Source organism: Trachurus japonicus, chromosome 5, assembly GCF_045865225.1.
Source record: "Trachurus japonicus isolate A0001 chromosome 5, Traja_1.0".
NCBI classification, from domain to species: Eukaryota; Metazoa; Chordata; class Actinopteri; order Carangiformes; family Carangidae; genus Trachurus; species Trachurus japonicus.
The window spans coordinates 14353371-14372778 of NC_140911.1; the positions used below are offsets into that span (position 1 = coordinate 14353371).

The window sequence follows — 19408 nt, forward strand, 5'->3', positions numbered from 1 at the left end:
GGATCATTGTTCGTAATGCCAGCCCAGGTTTGTAATAAGTGATGCTAATGGATCTAGATGGGACATCACGTTTACTTGTTCTGAGGCTATTAATCATTGTTAGCCACTTCCCTTTTGAAAATGACACTGAAGCGTAGAAGTGTAATTCAGTGTAGAAAACATTAGCACAATTTTACAATTTTTTAATAAAAAAAGTGGAAGGAGTTCCACTTTCTCCTTTGCCTTTATGTGACAAATTTAATGGATATATAATTTGAAACGTCCCTCGTAGGCAAACAGTGTGCTTTCATGCTTTCTTTTGAACTCAAAGTGAACATGTACACAGCTGTGTGTGCTTAGAAAAGCATGCCTTTGGTGAAGCCCCCCTAATGTTGTTCCCCCTGCATCCAAAGGCATCGGCCGTATCACATTTTAAATTATGCTTTTCGCTACTCTCCCCAAGCCCTTTTCACAACAATGCTTCTTTTGCTCTTTTTTCGGCTGGTCAGAGTGGGTAGATGGTGAGGGAAGTGGGAGTGAGAGCGTATGATTTTACCATTATTGCAGCATGCTTTCAGCATGGGCGAGGCCATGTCTATGGACGTGGACAGGGACAATCAGTGGCTTTAGTGAAGTAGACACCACCACTTCATAAATCACAACAGCTTTGATCTCAGCCAAAAATAATGCCAAAAAGACTTTTTTGGAATGAATTCAGTACCTTAGATGTCTCTTGCTTTTGTCCACTTTGTTCTGTGTTTTTTTTTTGGGGAGAGGCTTGGGTGCTTTTATCTAACCTTCTATTGCGCCTTCAGATGAAAGTAAGTGGTGGGGCTACTGAAAAAAAGAAGCTTCTTTTGCCATTTGGAGTGGCCATATTGTTTCAATTTTTTTTTTTTTTTACCCATCAATTCTGGACTTGATTAAGATAAGACAAGTTTTTCTATTTGTAGGGAATAACTAACAAGCAGCCCCTAAATTTTACTTGAGGTGTGGAAAAGTTGAAGAAAAAGCCGATATTTCAGCTCACAAGCCTTCATCAGTGATCTCTGATTAGCCACATCAGCTACAGATAAAGCCCACTGACAACAGTCAATTAGCCTTGCTATAACATTAATCACCTTTGAGTGACAATCGAGAGATAGCCAGGCAGCCATCCTTTCTTAAAAAGACACTGAAAAAGTAGCAATTTAAAAAATATGATAAGCTATAAAAAAATGAATCACCTAATTTAAGCTCAGAGGCCAGATTGAATTCTACACACGTCATAAACCTCCAAGAAAGCGTATTAAATTTTCAGATGTTCAGACGTCTTTGCTCTGTCTTTGGCGACTTTTCAACAGCCCAGAAAATATAATTTGGAGGGACAGTGATATGCAGAGTAAAAATGACTACAGACAGCAAATTTGTCATCACATCTGTGGACCTGCACCCAAACGTTCAATTATTCTGGTGTGGAGAATGTTGTTTTTCCAGTAAAGAGCAAGGACAAACAAGTGTGTAAATTAAATGAGTGCATTTACATGTTATGTGCAGTTAAATCAGACACTCCACATGGATGGTGCATAAATAATTCACTCTTGAAATGCTCGACACAACCCCACAGGCACAGGCACACCATTGGTCACCAACTTTCTCAGACTCTGATATTTGGTTGAATGTGTGGCCATGTTGGGGTTACCAGAATGCATCGTCAGGACGTCTTAACAAGAGAGCAAAAAGACCTCTTAATGGTTGTTCTCTTAAGAAATCAAAGTCCCTTGGCTTGCAATCTCTGGTAAACAACTTGGGGTTCAACCACTTTTCCTTGAAATGTGATCATTTGACAAGAAAATTTGTCCAGCTAAGCAAAACTGAAGAAAAAAGATAAGGGCGTGAACAACAAAATATTGACAAAAACAAAACAAAAGTTTTAAAAGAAGTATTTTACAATCTTTATTCTGCGTAGAGATATTTTTATCTTGATTGTGTTTCTCTAAGTATTGATTTGAAGACTGCCTGTTAAAATAGCAAAGAATATCACTCCGCTTAATAAAAATATGCTTCACACGATTCAATGGTCCTTATTGTATCACCATTTCCTAAAAATAACCTAAAAAATACCGATTAACGACAAAGGTCAATGTTATCAGTGGCAGTGATAACAGAAATGCTTTGACCTTTACTTTAAGTAGTATAGGTTTTATTTTCCCATTAAATTAAACTCTTAATTCGTTAGTTTACAGTTATTACACATTCAGCAATTGGGGCGTAACAATATCATGCAAGTAGAGTTGTGTTTCTGTTTTTATACATTCACCTGATGAATGTGATCCTCTCTTGCAGCTCTGTGTCTGGTCTCTACCAACTCCAGAGGGAAAACCTTCTCTTCACCAGCTACTCACGACCTTTGTCTGTCTGCCATTTGGTGGTAGTGTCTAATGCCTCTTGCACTGAAAACAGCTGCCTGCTGCATGGTACTATGAGCTGTGAGAGTGAAGTAAATCAGTGAAGTTGTTGATTTTAGAAATGATCCATAGTTGGTGAAGACAAGACAGAGCCACGTCTGATGTGATTATCAGGGCTTTGGTTGGCATCAATTTATAACCCTTGATTCTGCGCTAGCCAGCTAAATATGATCAGACAGGATACCATGATTTGGGGACTGATAGAAGTTTGAAAGAAGTTTGAAATGTCCAGAATTGAATCTCCAATAGAGATATGAGTCACAAGACTGCTATCCACTTTGGGCTTTAGAGAAATAAATAACTGGATGTCATCAGCATAGAAATGATGAGACACACAATTATTGATAATAATTTGAAGCATTGGAAGCATTGAAAGCAGAAGGGGGAGTAATAATGCAGGTAAGATTGTAATACAAAGTAATGGGGTAGGGGCTGAGCCTTCAATGTCTACCTTTTTGGGACCATACTTAAATCAGGGGATATTATTTTCCTTGTTTTACTTAAAGGTACATTGTGTAGGAATTACTCCCGTCTAGTGTTGCGGTTGTATATCGCAAGCAACTCAATCGTATTTTTCATGCTGCATTCACGTGAAATTGGGCAGACGGCAGACGGACAACAGCCGCTGCACGTAACGGCATAAACAAGCCTCTATGTCAGAGGTCGGCAACCTGTGGCTCCGAGTGAGTAAATGATCGTATGCTAGAAATAAGGTCCAGATTGTATAAAACGGAAATTCCCCTTTAACATACAGCTGCAAGATAAGTGCGAAAAGACTAAAGAGTTTTGAACTATTTTGCAGTTTAGGAACCTTCTGGCTCTCAAACTGTGGAGCAAGCTGAACCTGCACGGTATAAAAGCACTGTAGGAGAGCGTGCATGACCAAGGCTAAAAACTCAGGAGTGGAAAGCTGCTTCACACAGGAACAATAGACCAAAAAGAGTGCTTTCACATGTTCAGCGTTGTCAAGGTTCAGGTTTCAGACAGAGAAATGAAATACAAAAGACAGTGGACAGATTTCTGACAGGTCAGAAAAAAAACCAAGTGATGCTTATCAAACTAACACATCAGTCAGAGCTTAAGTCAAACTATGACAGAGCTGGTCCTGCTGTCAAGTTTGTGGGCTGTGTAACAGAAAATCATTGTCTTTTTGTCCAGAAACTTGCATCATGATGAACGCTGTTTGAGACAACCAGGCTCAACCTTTTCACACCAGTTTCCACAGAGTCGTTAATGGTTGTTTGAACCCAAACTGATTTTGAGGAGGTAAAGGAGGCATGACAAAAAAAAAAAAGAACTTCACTAGGGATGGGTATTGATAAGAATTTAGCGATTCCGATTCCATTATCGATTCTCTTATCGATTCTCATTGGGTGAGGGAATAAAAGAGAAATGGGTTTGTTTGCATTAATGCAGTGGTTCCCAACCTTTTTTGGCTCATGACCCCTTTTGACATCACAAATTTCTGGTGACCCTCAATCAAGATGAGCAAGCTCAGATATTTGTATATGCTGCATTTTATTTGATCTTGATTTATATTCAAGAAAGTGAATGTATAAAGAATATAGTTGTTTAAGATTGTGAAAAATAATTAGTTAAAAAAAAAAAAAAAATCAATTACTAGACATTTAAGGCGATCCCATTTGAATTCCAGGCGACCCCACATGGGGTCCCAACCCCAAGGTTGAAAACACTATATTAATGGCTCTAACATTAAAAAAGTAGACAGGACCGACCTGCCTGGACAGGTTAACACTAGACCACTGTGGCTGTGGGCCAGCTGTGCTCACAGGAGGAATTTAACAATGTTTCCATTTCATGGTTTTTATGCATCTGTATCTTCTCACTAGTTATTGTTTTCATAACGTTCGTTTTTATGCGGAGTGAGCGAGTGAGCGAGCGAAAGAGAGAGAGCGCGCCAGAGAAAAGACACAGGGCGCAGCTACCGTTTCACGTGGCTACGAGCAAAACCTGAAACGAGGTGGTTGGAAATGAAGAGAGAAAAACACAAAGAATAGACATGTAGCCTGTTCAGGAGACGTTGACCTGTCCTCACGACGTGAGGGAGGGAGGACCGGAGGGTGGCTCTGGCTCACAGGTTAGTGATGAGGAAACGTCACTGTCAGCTGCATCTGTCAGCAGCTCCGCTCCACGCAGACACCACACTAACTTTATTTTGGGAGAACAAACGGTGACACGTGGATATAAACACTAAGCACCCTCATTTATAATGAAGATTGATTTTAACGTAACGTCACGTAACGTCATTAATCAATTAATGCGCGGGTTTCTGAACCAAACGGAATCGATAAGGGAATCGTTAAAGCAGACACGCACACGATTCCAAGAATTGATCCAAGTTGGAACCGGTTCCGAAGAGGAACCGGTTTTCGATACCCATCCCTAAACTTCACACAAGTCTTCCCTTGGCGTTATTCAGTCTTCCAATACACCAAATTACTTTCTCAGTAGGCAGTGTCTCTCTCATGCCCTCTCCCAGTGTCTCTTAAGGTTGAAGACCTTCTCTGTCACACACCTGTGCTCCTTCCACACAAACACAAACAGTCCTTGATAATGCCCACTGCAGCACAGTGACTCAGCTGCTGCAGCAGGTGGGCAACTCCAACACAAACACTCCTGGTTACCCTTAGCTCCTGGGGGCCCAGACTCCATTGACACGGCCCGGTTGTGCTGCCACTGAGTTAGAGCAGAGGCTACGTGAACCTCTGCCTCGCTTTGCTACACTTTCTCAGTGGTGGACTCATACAAGTGTGTTTTGACAACTTGCTTTTGTGAAAAAATGTCAAGTAATTCATAGTCTGTTTACAGCAGGGCAAGGCATTTGGGCTGTCCAAGATGCTTTTCCTCTTTCCTGAGACATCCCATGGCAGAGAGGAAAACAAAAGCCTTGCTACAAAGTGTCTTTTGTTTTTTTGTTTTTTTTGGGGGGTGGGGGGGTGGGGGCCGATCAACGAACCTCACAATACATCTAGTGATACCAGGAAGTCACAGAGGCAGTCTGACCAGCAAATGGAAACAAGGTCAAAAATTGATGGTCTTATAAAGCTGCATCTGTCGAAACCATTTTAAGATTACATTAAGTCAAATTCCAGGTACCACCGTGAATGATGTGCTTTTTTAAAGTTAACTCTCTTTTAGCAGAGATTTTATATCTGGCATTCATCTTTAGAGAAATATCAGGAATTGCTTTCTTAATTGGGCTTAAGAGTCTTAAACAGCTATTAGCTGAACTGTGCTTGTGGGTTAAAAAAGAGATTTAGAAGTAATTAAAGGCTGCTTCTTAATTGACTTGTCCTGCAGCCAATATGACATATATTAACTGACCTTATAGTCCTCTTCATAAATCAGTGAGCTCAATAATTTTACATTTAGATCACTTGGAGCTGAACTAATCAGTAATCTCATTTGAAAGTGGATTGGTTGCAGTTTTGCAAGGAGCAGGTCTGCGAAGAGAGCACTTGTGTCTGCACTGCTGCTCGCACCGGCTCGAGAATATGCTGCAAATTACAAAACAAGGTTAATTAAGGTTAATTAATCCAATTTGGAGCCTATGTATGTATACATTTTAGACCGTATATCACCTATCATTACGTATTAATGCACTTTAGCCTGTTATTTTGTTTGATACACATTTATGATTGCACTTTGAAATCAAAGCATGAAGGCAACCTCAATACCTAAATACACACATGCCAATCCAGGAAGAATAAACATGCTAATTAGATATGAAAGAATGAATACTTGTGGAAATTGAACAAGACAAATAATAATAAACATTTTACTGATATTTCTTAAAGCAGATATCAGTGGAATGTTTTTGTTAATATAAGTCCTAAATAGTCCTATTTTCTGTCAGCAATCACTTACATGAAGTATTTCAGCCTAAACACGAGTCTCTCCGTCACTCTGCTCTGCTGTAACCCGAGGAGAAAATTTTCCTTGTGGGATACAAGTGTTATCCAATGAGGGGAGAGAACGGCATGAAGGGCTGTGTGTGCAGCCAAGGGATGCGCGTGAATGTGGTGACGTAGCACGAGGACCAATTGATGCCTGACAAGGGCGGGGGCTGCTAACTCATGGTGCGTTCAAGGAAACTCGTACTTTGTGTTTTTCCTTCCTGTGAAGTCATACCAGTTCGATCTGGTACGAGTTCACGGGTCGGAAGTTACGAGTGGCCGTTATAGGGAACTTTCACAGACAACAGGACGGTAAAAACACGAGCTACGGGTTACCTGGAACGCTACCAAGTCGTAGTTGTGACTTGAAGCTGTAACTTACGGTTTCAAAAGCCTGCCTTGAACACAGCATTAGCCGAAACGGCCGTGCCGCTGTTATCTGCTTTAAAAATAGCTCTACATCTTTTTTTAAAATTGTCAACATCTTTTTTTCAGATTTAATTAGTCCTAACATGAACACATGTGTCCCCTCCCAGCCGCCAACCCAGTTATCATTGCAGACATGAAGCCGCCATGCGATGTATGAATTAGATTTACTAAACTCCACCAGGATAGCCACCATTAGTGCAGTGAGTCGTTGAAAGTGGTTATGACCTGCTTTTGTTTCCATCAGCTGTCATAGGGAAATTAGTTCAGTTTAACAGTACTTGGTGTCAAAACCATCCCAGGAATAGCTTTGTAATCTTCAGTGGTGGTGGGCGTGATGAATGAAAGGTAACCTGATTACCACTGGAGCTATTAAAATCCCTCATGTGTGACCCGCTGCAGGAACCCTCTCTGCTTAGCAGCACTGCTGCAGATTGCTGTTCAACTCATAATAGTGGGTGTGTGTCACTATTGATTTCACCTCTTCTTTTTGTTTTTTTTACAGCAGGGTACAGGGTACAGCCCTGATTCAAGTATGCAATTATTTTGCAGTTTTATAGTAGATGTCCTCTGCTACGTGGAGCATGCCTCAATGAATGAGCCGGAAAAGAAATTCAAGAAAGGAAAGCAAAAAGAAAAGAAAAAAGAGGAAGATCTGATAGTGTGTTACATAAAACAGGTAATCCACATGTTTTTATTTCAAAATTGAACATTAAAAGTCCTGTATGGAAATTTAAAAGGGAACTTGCGCTCTGCTGATGGGTAAAAGTTGGCATACAGATACAAACATGCAGCAAAGTGTGGTGGAAATATACTTAATGAATTAATCATGATACACAGTGACTTAAACATCACTTAAACTTCCACTGAGGAGATGAAAAACAGCGGAAAATGAAAACGTTAGGTCTTTGAGGAGGAACGAGGACACGGTGACACACCTCAGATTGATGCATGAAACGCACATAAATGTCGTCATTTCACTTTGTTTTTCTCTAGTTTGACAGCCACTTTTAATCTCATTGCATCACTTTCTTCTGCAGTATACTTTAATAGTACCTTGCTGAAGATTTAGCACCACCATGCGTTTTATCCCAATAAATTAATTACTAATAGCATGGAAATTAGCATTTTCTCATTTTCCAGAAATTTGGTTCCAAATTGAACGCTAAACCACATGTAGATGGAGACCTGACAAATTTAAGAAACAAATATGGTATTAAGGTGTCTTTACTCCCATCTCAACATCCTGAGGTTTGCTGCTGTCTTACCTGACTCACTGCAGCTTCATTACATATCCTACCAACGCTCCGTTTTCCCCAGGAGTCTCTCGTATTTCAAGGTAATCTCCTGGCACCCTCTTGTTTTGTTATTTCTCCTGGGAAAACTCCTGATTTGCATAGTTCTCAACCTTTATTATAAATAATCGTCATACACATATGCATGCATTTTGTGTGTGTCACATTATCCAAGTTGCCAGATTGTGTACAAAACACAAGCCAAACACACAATCCACACACTACCCATTGGTTACCCCAACCTGGCAACGCATAACCTAATTCAAGTGCTGTGTGCAGCTGCTCCCAGCAAATGCAGCATATTTGACTGCTGAATTAATTCACTGATCATAAACTAACAATGTAAATGAAACTTGTTACATTTATGTCCTAGCATTGTTTATCTAATGGTGATATTAATCAATGTGATTGAATCTAAATGTAAAATAATGAAGAGAACTTTGCTATGTATTCAGCAGTAGTTATGCCAGAGCACAACATATAAATATATATATATATACATACTATATATCATTAATTTGGTTTAAACTTAAAATCTCTGTAATTCTAATATCAAAATAAAAAATAATTTAAAAAATGCATATAATACAAAGCGTGACGTGACATTATCTTGGTTACCCTGTGTGCTAATACTTTAGGGGTTGTGTTTGCTCCTTGAGCCTTTTACCAGATTCATTCTTAAAGCAGAAGTAAGCGGAATGTTTGTGTTAATATAAGTCTTAAATAGTTATATCTTCTGAAAGCAATCACTTATATAGAGTGTTTGGTCTGAAACACGGGTCTGTCAGTCACTCTGCTCTGCTGTAAGCCGAGGAGAAAACGTTCCTTGTATCCTACAACCTTTATCCAATGAGGAGAGAGAACGGCATAAAGGGGCAGTCCTCTCCGTGTGTGCAGCCAAGGGATGCGCGTGCATTTGGTGACGTAGGGACGAGGGCGGGGACTGCTAACTCCATCGGCTGACAAGAAGTTAGCCAAAACGACCGGATCGCTTACTTCTGCTTTAAGTTTCCCTCTGCAGAAGCAAATCTTATCATGTTTGGTAAATAAATAGACAAAAAAAGAAATAATGTTGGCATAATTTCTGTGTTTATGCATTTCAGGGCTACTTTCCATCAAGTCTTTCAAAACTTGTTAACCAGTTACTGCTGTCTTCTTCTAGCAAGAGTCCCATTGGGGCCCTTTAATTCACTTCTTTTTGATATTCGTGGCACCGTCACAATGAGCTTTGGATATCAAGATGACACGCTAATGCACACAGGGGGTGATTTGGCCTCAGGTAATGCCAAAGGCTGTTTACCACACAACATTTTAAGTTTGTTGCTGCTAGAGGTTTTTTTTCGATCCTGAAAACATTTCTGAAACTTGCAAAGACACAGAGAGTGTAACAGTGCTGCTGTATTTGTGTATGATTTATTTTTGAGGGAGATGCAGTGGTTCAGTGGTTTTCACTACCGTCTCACACACTGTGGGTTTGAACCTTGGCCCTTAGAGTTTACAAGCACTGTATTTGTCAGGGTTAAGCCTCAGTTTCTGCCCACAGTCCAAAGAGCTATAGGCCAGGAACTCTCTGGTTGAGTGTGATTGTGGCGGTGAGAGTGTGAACTCCATAATAAACTGGTAACCCGCTGTGAGTGTTTCCCCACCTGCAGCATGCTGCTTTACAGGCTGTGACCTTGAATAGAAGCAAGAAGAAAAAATACATGGAGCTAAGAAAAACAACACAATCATTTGTTCTCAACAGCACTTTGATGTGTCTAAGGATCAGATCTGTCAGCCTCGGATATTTTACTTACTGCTGTTTCTTTTTTTCTTTTTTCAGACTTGGAGAACTTCAAGACTCACAGAAGAGGCTCCGTCTCGGTCCGTGAAGGTCAAGGAGTGGTTCTGCTGTGCGGCCCTCCACCACACTCTGGAGGTAAAACCAACAATACATCCTTATTTTTAAGACTCTTCATCCTAGTTGTCAGGCAAACACATGTCTGTGTCAGACACATGGACATCTTCTAAATGATATCAGAGGAGCATAAGGTAGAAGATGTAAGTATTCAGTCGGCCATGTGCTGTTTAACATCCAGCTGTTTCAGTGGCACCTTTGACTTAGTAATCAACACCTTACATCTGCCACTAAGGGAGACCGATGGGTTTCCTAGTGCGTCTTGCGGTGTGTAGGTGTGATCACTCTTGTGCAGGTCATGGGAAGTGCGACAGGCTTGTTGTCAGGGGCTCACAGCTGAATCTGTTTGATCCAAGTCTTATTTTTCAGCTTCATTTCAATCATTGATTACACTTTTGTGTAGCCCAATTTAGGCCTTTTTGTTTATGGCGAGCAGTGTCCTGGAAGAATTATACAATATAAGGAATAATAAGGTACACATAATATGCCAATTGGCTACCTAGATGAGAAGATAAATACAATCTCATATCTGTATTAGATACATGGTGAAGCCAGGATTAGCTTGGTTCAGTAGACCATATACTGTAGACTAGATAGTTTAAAGCTTTTATCTTCTGTAATGTGACATGTTTCAGAATGAAATGGAATATGTGGGCAGGGTGTTACAAGAAGCATTTAATTCAAATCTGGAGCCATAGAGTGGACTGTTAGCCTCCGCCTCTCACACCAGTGCTGTCGGATCAGAAGGTTGAAGCTGGGGGAGAAGATATGAAGTCAGACTTCAACCAAACGCTTTGTGAAATTTAAGCAGCGTTTTTGCTGAGTGATATTCATACATGCCCTCCTTACCTCTGCTCTGGGCCGGAGAGAGGACTGGAAAATTGTACTGAAAATTGTAAAAGGCGGCCTGCTCTTATTTTAAGGAAATTTGACTCAAGTATAAACGTGTCCCCTGTCTCTGACAGACCATGGTGCTGCAGGCTGAGCAGCAGCCTCTCTAACTTCATGTTACTTTTATCATTGCTTTATGGATATAAAAATGCTGAATTTAATTCTAGTAAATACTTGAGTTGAAAAATACTTAAGTAATAATGATTTTACTGATTTAGGCAGAAAGTCATGTCTTATGCTGCTGCATATTGCTTTGCTACAGTAGCTACTAGTCCACATTGTAAAGGTCAAGGACTGGTTTATGTGATTAGTTTGCTGCACCAAGTCCCACTTCTTAAAGATTATTTTCTAGTCATCAAAAATGTATCCAGAAAGAGGTACAGTACAGAGAAATGTTGATAACAGCAGGAACTGCACCTTGTGGATTTACAAGTTTCAGGCTGTTAAAGGTTTCTTTGTCAAAGCACCTTGCAGTCTTTATGCTCAGCTAGGCTAACAGAAATCAAAATAAGTATCTCCTGGTTTAACTTTATATTCAGCATACAGACATGGGCTTTAGAATCAGTGTTGTCATCTAATTTGCGGCAAGAGAGCAAATAAGGGTGTTCCCCAGAAATGTCAAACTACTCTTTAAAAATGCCACAAAGGTGCAGAGAAGCTTTGGTGTTGCTTCCTCAGCTGCCACACACTCCACATGTAAGAGAGGAACGTGTGGTGTGACTTGGATTTGCCAGCTGGCATGTGTGTTGCAAAATTTTGAGCTAAAAGTTTTTTCTGCAAATTTCATCATATTTTAGGACTAATTGCAGCAGATGTGTCCTTTCATAGACCCCTCTCTTCTCTTACTGGAACTGCTACATACCAACAGCTGCTTGGATTACTTTCCTCATACTGAGAGCCACCTGAAAAGATTTCACTGATTCATGCACTGACCTGCTGTGGTAAAATGTGATGCTTGCCTGGAACCGGTTGTAATTGTTTACAATTTGTATCCTTTTGGGTTTTATCTGGTGAAAGCTTGGCAAGCTCTGTGGCAGTCTGGAATTTCAGATTTATTTGCAAATAGTTGTGTTGACATGCCTGTATTTAATTGTCCTCTATAGTGCGAACAGTTGCTTCGCTGACTCATATCTGCCAATTTGCACTGAAGTAATCCAATTAAGGTTTGGTTTTTAAGACCAACAGGGAAATAATTCCAACATGTCAGGCATCTTCAGGCACATGAAAAGCCCCCTCAAGACACTTGTCTCCTCACTAATATACAGAGCCAATACAAGATGTCAATTACAAGTCCATTTCTGTGAGTTACATCCCTCAGCTGTAACAGAAGCTCTCACTTGGTTGTTGTGTGTATCTTCTTGCATTAAGCAGATGCACTAAACACACAATGTAATGTGTATTCACTGTTTACACTGGCTAACCCATATTTGTAAGACACATCTTTGTCTCTGTATTTTAAACCAGTGAGGTGGTCCGGCAGGCAGAACAATCAACCAAAGTCATAAAACCTCCCCATAAACATACTGCAACATTAACATACAACAATATATTAAGCTCTTGTTATGTTCGTCAGTTCACTCTTTCAGAATCGAATATGAAACAGCAGACGCCAGATCAAGATTCAACAGGCTTTCCTGCATATCCTAGCCAGGCAGTTTGGCATGCAGGCACACACACACACACACATAGACACATAGAAATACACGTTCAGCCAAGCTGCTGGTCAGGGCATCAGTATTCAAACTGGCAACAATGAAAAGCAATCAGTCAGCAGGCAAAGAGCTAAGTGTTTTCCCCAGTACTGGTTTTCTTTCTTGATCTGATATGTTGCTTTTGTTACATCTCAAATGGCCCTTTCATGTGCTGAAAGCAGGAAATAATCTGGCGACGTAGATTTGTTTCTTCCGTGTCACGCCAAAGCCAAAGTGATTGTCTGGAGGAAGGAGGATAGGATATCCATTGACCAGAGAGCTCCGTCATTAATCAGCCAATTGCTGTGTCATTCTATGTTTACATCCATTGACCACGAAGCAACGTCATTAATCACCATACAGCTTTGTTTTATATTTTCATGTAAATGAGTGGCCTAAAACATATTGAATCGAAATGTCTTACTAAACTTAATTACATTTGCTGATTGCTAACTCCATGCTTTGTTTGCTGGTTGTGGTTGGTAGGTTATGACCTGAAACCCAATATTACACATAAGTCATTGGTGTATAGCGGTGCCTGTATGTTGTCAAGACCTGATATATCATATTCCTCTGTGCCATACAGCGTAATTGTTGTCCAGATCTATAGCGGATGCATCAGTGAACCGCACTGTTTCACTGGCTGACATGTTCCTTCATTACCCTGAACACACACACTGCACTTTGAATTGAATCAGTCCCACTGATTCTGTCCAGCTGCTGTTAATTGAGCACCAAATGTGTATTAATCCACCGCTGAAAATAGTTCCTAATGAATGCACCATTTACTCATGTTCGAGTGCCGCTCAGTGCCCCAGTCTTTCAGGTAATTAGCGAGCCTTTCTGAAAAATTAAACTGTAAATGTGTAACCTGACAGTGGTTCTGGGTGCCAACGTGTTGTTGCGTCTCTCTTTTCATGGGATTTCTGAAGAAACCCCAGGTCAATCCTTCAACTTCTTATGCTGAGAATTGTATTAATGTATATTTATGTTTTTTTCTTAATTTGGCCACAGGTTTCGCTTGATTAACATACAGTATATGAGAAGCAATAATGATGCTCTCAAAACATTCTTGAATACTCCATTATGGCGACTATCAGGGCTGCATTAATCAGCCAGCTACATCATTTGTATGAGATAGGCAATGCAGACATTTCAAATCAATGAGCAACTTGAGCTGCATGTTCAGCCAGGAATAGAGTAGAGTGTGGTCAACTTTGCTAATTGATGCCGGTTTTTATATTGTGCAGAAACTGATGGAAGTGAAGAGATGTCTGGGGTGCGATACAGCAGTGGCACACAAATGCTAACCTCATAAACAACCCACCAAACACCGACACACCATGCACATGATGGGTGGTCTTGGGCCACACAGCAGATGCGAGTTCTCCATACCGGCAACGCGCTAACACACTGTCATACTTCCATATTCCCTTGAAAATTCTTTCCCTCTATCGCCAATCCACACCCATTTTTCCCATGCTCTTTCTTCTGTCCAGCGCATCTTTCTGCATGGATGAGCTCATGCTGCATACAGTGGGCAGGACAGCTGTCTGCCATGCATAAGGTGTCCTCTGAGAGCCCCCTCTGGCAGGTGGAAACCCACTAGAGCCTCGTGCATACAAGGAGGGTCCCACCACTATGGGAAGGTCTGCAAACATATGGTGCTGAATAGGGATGTGCAGAGTTTTTCCCTTGAATGTGCCACCAACATCCAGGATGTGATTAAAATGCAATGAGGTCCTTGTGAGAGGGAAGGTGGCTTAGGTGGACTGACAATCATTATTGTCTTGTTACTGGCTGTCAAGCTACCGATGCCACACTGAGATACATCTCCTCTATGCCAAAGGGGTGTCACGAAATATGGCTGCACACGATCGAACATATGAAAGATTTTCTCCTAGATTAAGCATGCATTGGTGCCCTAAAAGCCCTGAATATGTATCATCATCTTTGTTCATGTTTTATTTTCTCATATATAGTTAGGTATTCAGGGTTTGAGGCGAGGTATGCTTTATTATACCTGCACAGCTGAATGCAACATGAAACTGTCCAATATTCTCTCTGTTCAGAAGCAGGGAAATTGGCTCTCAAATATGACCTTGTAATAGCCCTGTACCAAGACAGTGTCACCCATACAAACAAACCTAAAAACATCATGGCAAATTGTCAGGACAGGGGGAAAAAAATCCTCTCTGCAGGTCAAATAGCCCTTAGAATTACAAAACATACATTTCATGAATATAAATTGTATTTTATCATCGTCATCACTTTTCATTCGCTTTTATGCCTCCTGGAGATTTTTGTATTTCCTCGCATCTGGGGTGCATTCTTTCATGTCATGGTGTTGTAGTTGACCTTTTCCTCATTAGTTCATTATCTTGCTTCCATCAATTTATGTGGGAACATCCACTGTCACATACTTTCCGACAGGCATAATAGATTTGCAATGGAATAACAACACATCTCAGATTGATGGCTGAGCCGCTTCCTGAATGTCTGCCCTCCAGGAGACCATGAAGAGGCACAAAAAATGTAGCATTTATAATCACACATGGACTGGATGAGTATTCATTGTTGGAGGACCATTATAATTGTAACCAATTACAAATCATGTGTAGATAATCATTACCTTTTTTTTTCTTTAGAAATGCAAATTTTGTTCTCCTTCGTCTTCTCCTATTCTTTTATCTATCACACTCAATTCAGGTCACATGTCACATGAATCACATGAATTGCACATTGATTTGAATTGTCTGCATGGCTTTGTCACATAAAAAATATGCACCTAACTGATTAATGCAGGACAGATATTCATTGTAATGGATTACACAGTTCAAGAAAGTTTTAAGAGTCTGATTATTGATATTGATATGAGATTTCACTGATATAGAAAAGTAAATGTTATTGTTCAATTACATATAACAACATAACAATCAAAGCTTGTTAAGTGAACTCAGATGTATGCATCAGATGACACAAGAATATTATACAGGGTTTTACAGGACAAATCAAGTCAACCAGTGCTCAGTTTTTTGTTTTCTTTTTCAATTCAGGACTTGTCATTTCCTGCTGTCTCCTCAGCTGCATGCTGTCTTTGTTGCTGTAGGTAAATATTTGTTTGTCTGATGGATCTGTAGTGAGGTGCAATTTTACAGATAAAGCTCATGTGTAATTGTGATGAGATCCGTGATGTGTCCTCACACCCTTTTTTGCACATGCTGTCTCTCTGGCAAATCAAACCTCAGTCTTATTGAGGTGTTGTTTTACTATGAGTCAGCTTCTTTAGAACTATTCCTTTATTTGATGTTTTGACGGTGGCAGAGTCCAACGATAACGAAAAAACTAGGTGCCTTAGATCCAGTGACAGATTCTGATTGTGCTCATCAAACCATTTCAAGACCAAAATTGTTCTATTTTTCTCTCTCATTTGAGCGTAGTTTCAAAATTACTTCATTTCAGTGGATGTTGTATCATCAGAGGAGTCATCCATGGTGATAAAGAATATCCATGCAGCACTTTCATGAGGCTGAGGTCAAATTTCTGACATAGACGAATATCAGTATCAATCAATGTTTACCTATGGCGAGATGCATGGATTTCAGTCAGTTCAATAAAAAGGTACATCTCTAACCCTTGAATTAAGTGTGTGTGAACATATTGTCCCATTAGTGACTCAGTTAGTTTATACTTAAACCAACACTAAGTAACTTTTCAACCTTATAATATTTTAAGAACTTTTGTGATGGTACATCGACTTACAACAGGTTGAATGACACCTCTGTCATGGCCTGAGGGGTCTGTATCGCCCTCACAGAGCAGCTTGTGTGACTGTAAAATCACAAAACAGGCAGATCAACAGGTCAGCACCGAGTTGTTGCACGCGACCGGGAGATGAGGATGTTTACGACGCTACGCGCCGGTGCTCATGGGAAATGGGGTCTTCCTTCAGGCAAAACACTACCGCTTTGGTCCACTGGCGCCGCCAAACTCAACCAAAACTGAAAGTTCTTAAGTATTGTTTTAATTCAGAGAAGAACAGTCATCTGGAACTGGTTAGCTCACCAGCTACAGTGTTTCACTAACTGTACTGTAAGTGATTGTCTAAATATCAGCAAGCATCCAGAACCAGCTATTTGTAACTTTCTAAGCAGGAGCCAAGTAAAGATTTAAGAGAGTTTTGAAAAAGTTTTGAAAAGAAGGGATGAGGCTTTCTTTTTGACATTCTTGATTGCAAAAGAGAGTGACTGACTGAGTGATCATAGTTGAGAGATCATACTTCTTCTATTGGTCAGCCAAAAAACAGATAAAGGACTGAAAACAGCTGACTGTTGTTGGCATCCTATGTATACATAGGATGCAATGAGGTCAGTAGTTCACAGCAGTCTTCATACATTTAGCACATTGACCACAAGGTCCAGCCATATAGTAGGCTTTTGAAATAGTGTTGTTCGTTGTCAGTAGCAACAGTATTGAATGTTCTGCAAATTGTGACTTGCGGTCCCAAATACAAGTTCTTCTTCCAGCCACTCAAGGATAAAAGTTACATTTCATTTTCAAGGTTTAATCTCGCTATGCTATGATTCAGAACATGTTTATTCTAGTGGAATTTGCTGATGATACTGTACATGACTGTGTTTTGCAGTTCATCTTTTTTTACATCAGGGATTATTTTGCTCTTAATCTGATTAGCAGATGACACATTTCACAATCTCCATGAGTAATTTCCTTTCACAATCCCATATTCAGTCATACACCCCCCCCCCCCCCCCCCCCCCCTCCACCCGCTTCATCTGTCTGAGTACTTCAGCTCGCTGAAATAATATCACATGTCACTGTCACACAATCCATGCCGAGCTCACAGAGCCTTTTCTCCAAGCCCTTACAGTTTTGACACAATGTAGCAGTTACCTTACACTGAAGACAAACTTCAGTGACAAGCAGCCAACAACATGACAGCAGCATGAAATGGGATATGCCGCACTCGCAGAGACTGACACTCTGAGTTGATTGGAGTTTCTAATCACGTACGAAAAGGTCACAGAAGATTCTGAATGTAGCGCGCACATTTCCCAGAAGACGTGTGTGAGTGACATGCTTCCTAAATCTCCTTTTAAGCTCCTTAATGTTTACAGTACACAAAGCTGTTGTTACTGTTGCATTTGAAGTGTGTGCATGACTGTATGTGTGGGATGTGAAGGACAAAAAACAGAGGCTCCATCAAAGGATGTGGAGCATAGATGCAGCCTATACATGCTCATCTGATTCCATGTGTGTGTAGATGTCAGGAACCTATATCAGGCATCTTTGTGGTTGATGGTGTATAAGCACCTCCATCCTCTGCTGGGCTGCAGTCGCACTTCATGTCCTCAGGCTCCGTGGTGCTGCTACATAAACACAAATCCCTTAGTGCCCGTGGGGATTTCTTCCCAGAAGAAATGCACTGTCACCTGCTGTGCAAGGGGAAAATAACAATTGTTGAAAACATGACAGCTTCGTCCGCAGCACCTACCTTGCTTAGCAGAGCGCTGGACTGCAGTCTTAACTTGAATCCATAACACCTTATAGCTGGGTAACATTTACAACTATATTACTGCATTGGCTGTTGCAGAGAGTTCAGTTCAATTAGGGGATTTGTTCCCTGCTGTTTGACTGTGTGAACTTTGTACTGAACAAACCTGGTTTACTTGAATTGTGGATGTTCGATATACTGGTGAAAACTAGAGGAATAAAGTAATGGAATCTTTTATTTTATTTTTCTCTGAGTTATTTGTTGTGATAAAATAGTCACACCAGAGTAGGCCTACATAAATCATGTTTAGCACTTGGTATCTTTAAATATTTCCTCTGAAAGATTCTGTAATTTATATTTTTTTCAATTTTACAGAGTTGTGTAGTTGGCAGCAACTCATTTTAATTGTCAGTTAATTTTAGCTGTTGAGAAGAAAATGGTAATCGCATGCAGTCCCAATTATCCTGATCCAAAGGTAAGAAAGTGTCGGATGTGTTGTTTCATCTGACCCACAGACAAACCCAACTATAGCCATTTTGTAATGTTATAGAGAAAATCAACAGCAACAGCAAATCTTCACACTTGAGAAGTTGGAATTTGTTGGCAATTAATAATTGTGTCTGTGGCTTAGTTCATCAGTGTCAATGACTTGTCAAAATACCTAATTTAGCAGTTGGCACCAAAAGAGCATTAAAATTAATAGCCAAGGGAAACTCAACCTCTTTAACTTGAGGCTTTAAAAGTCAATGCTGTTTAGTTCAAGACTAATGAAAAAAAATATTATGAAAAATAATATATCAGGGGGTGGAGAGTTAGAAAGAAGGGATTTTATACGTGACCTCCACAAGCATAACACACCTGACTTGCAGTCAGTGGCTGGCCCAAAAGTATGAGACTACTTTTCCAAATAGGATGATAAATATGTTAACAAATAAGAAGAAGATAATAAGAAACTTCAAGTTGTTTTATGAAACTTGCATATTAATCTAAATGTATACTGTTCACAGGTTGTAGCAAACAAAATGTGTTGTATATATTTATTTTAAATCTCTTGATATCATTCTCGGTACACTGATATAAACGTCATAATTTAAATATGGGTCTGGATATTATGTATTATTTCTGTGTCTTTTTAAATATACCCTTTGTGTGGTGGTAGAATGAGGTCACTGCTTTGACCTGCAGCATCTGTGAAGCTGTGTGTCTCATGTGTGCAGGACCTCTGAGGATTCATGTTGTCCCATGTATCCCAGTGTGCTTAGCATTGCCTGTTGAAATAATGATGCAAGCCAGAGTCTGTGTTAAAGCTGGGTCAGATAGTATGTTGCAATCCTGTTCCTCTCCCTCTGGGAA

At 40.2% G+C, this 19408-nt stretch overlaps 1 protein-coding gene across 2 annotated transcripts in view; it reads left to right on the plus strand.

Moving 5' to 3' along the window:
• The window catches only part of cntn4 (contactin 4), a 168906-nt gene that overhangs the window by 78175 nt on the left and 71323 nt on the right, over window positions 1-19408 (plus strand). For both annotated transcript variants that reach the window (XM_085776463.1, XM_085776462.1), the window contains exon 5: window positions 9887-9982. In XM_085776463.1, the coding sequence (XP_085632589.1) occupies window positions 9887-9982 (96 nt within the window). The remainder of the gene's footprint in view (window positions 1-9886; window positions 9983-19408) is intronic.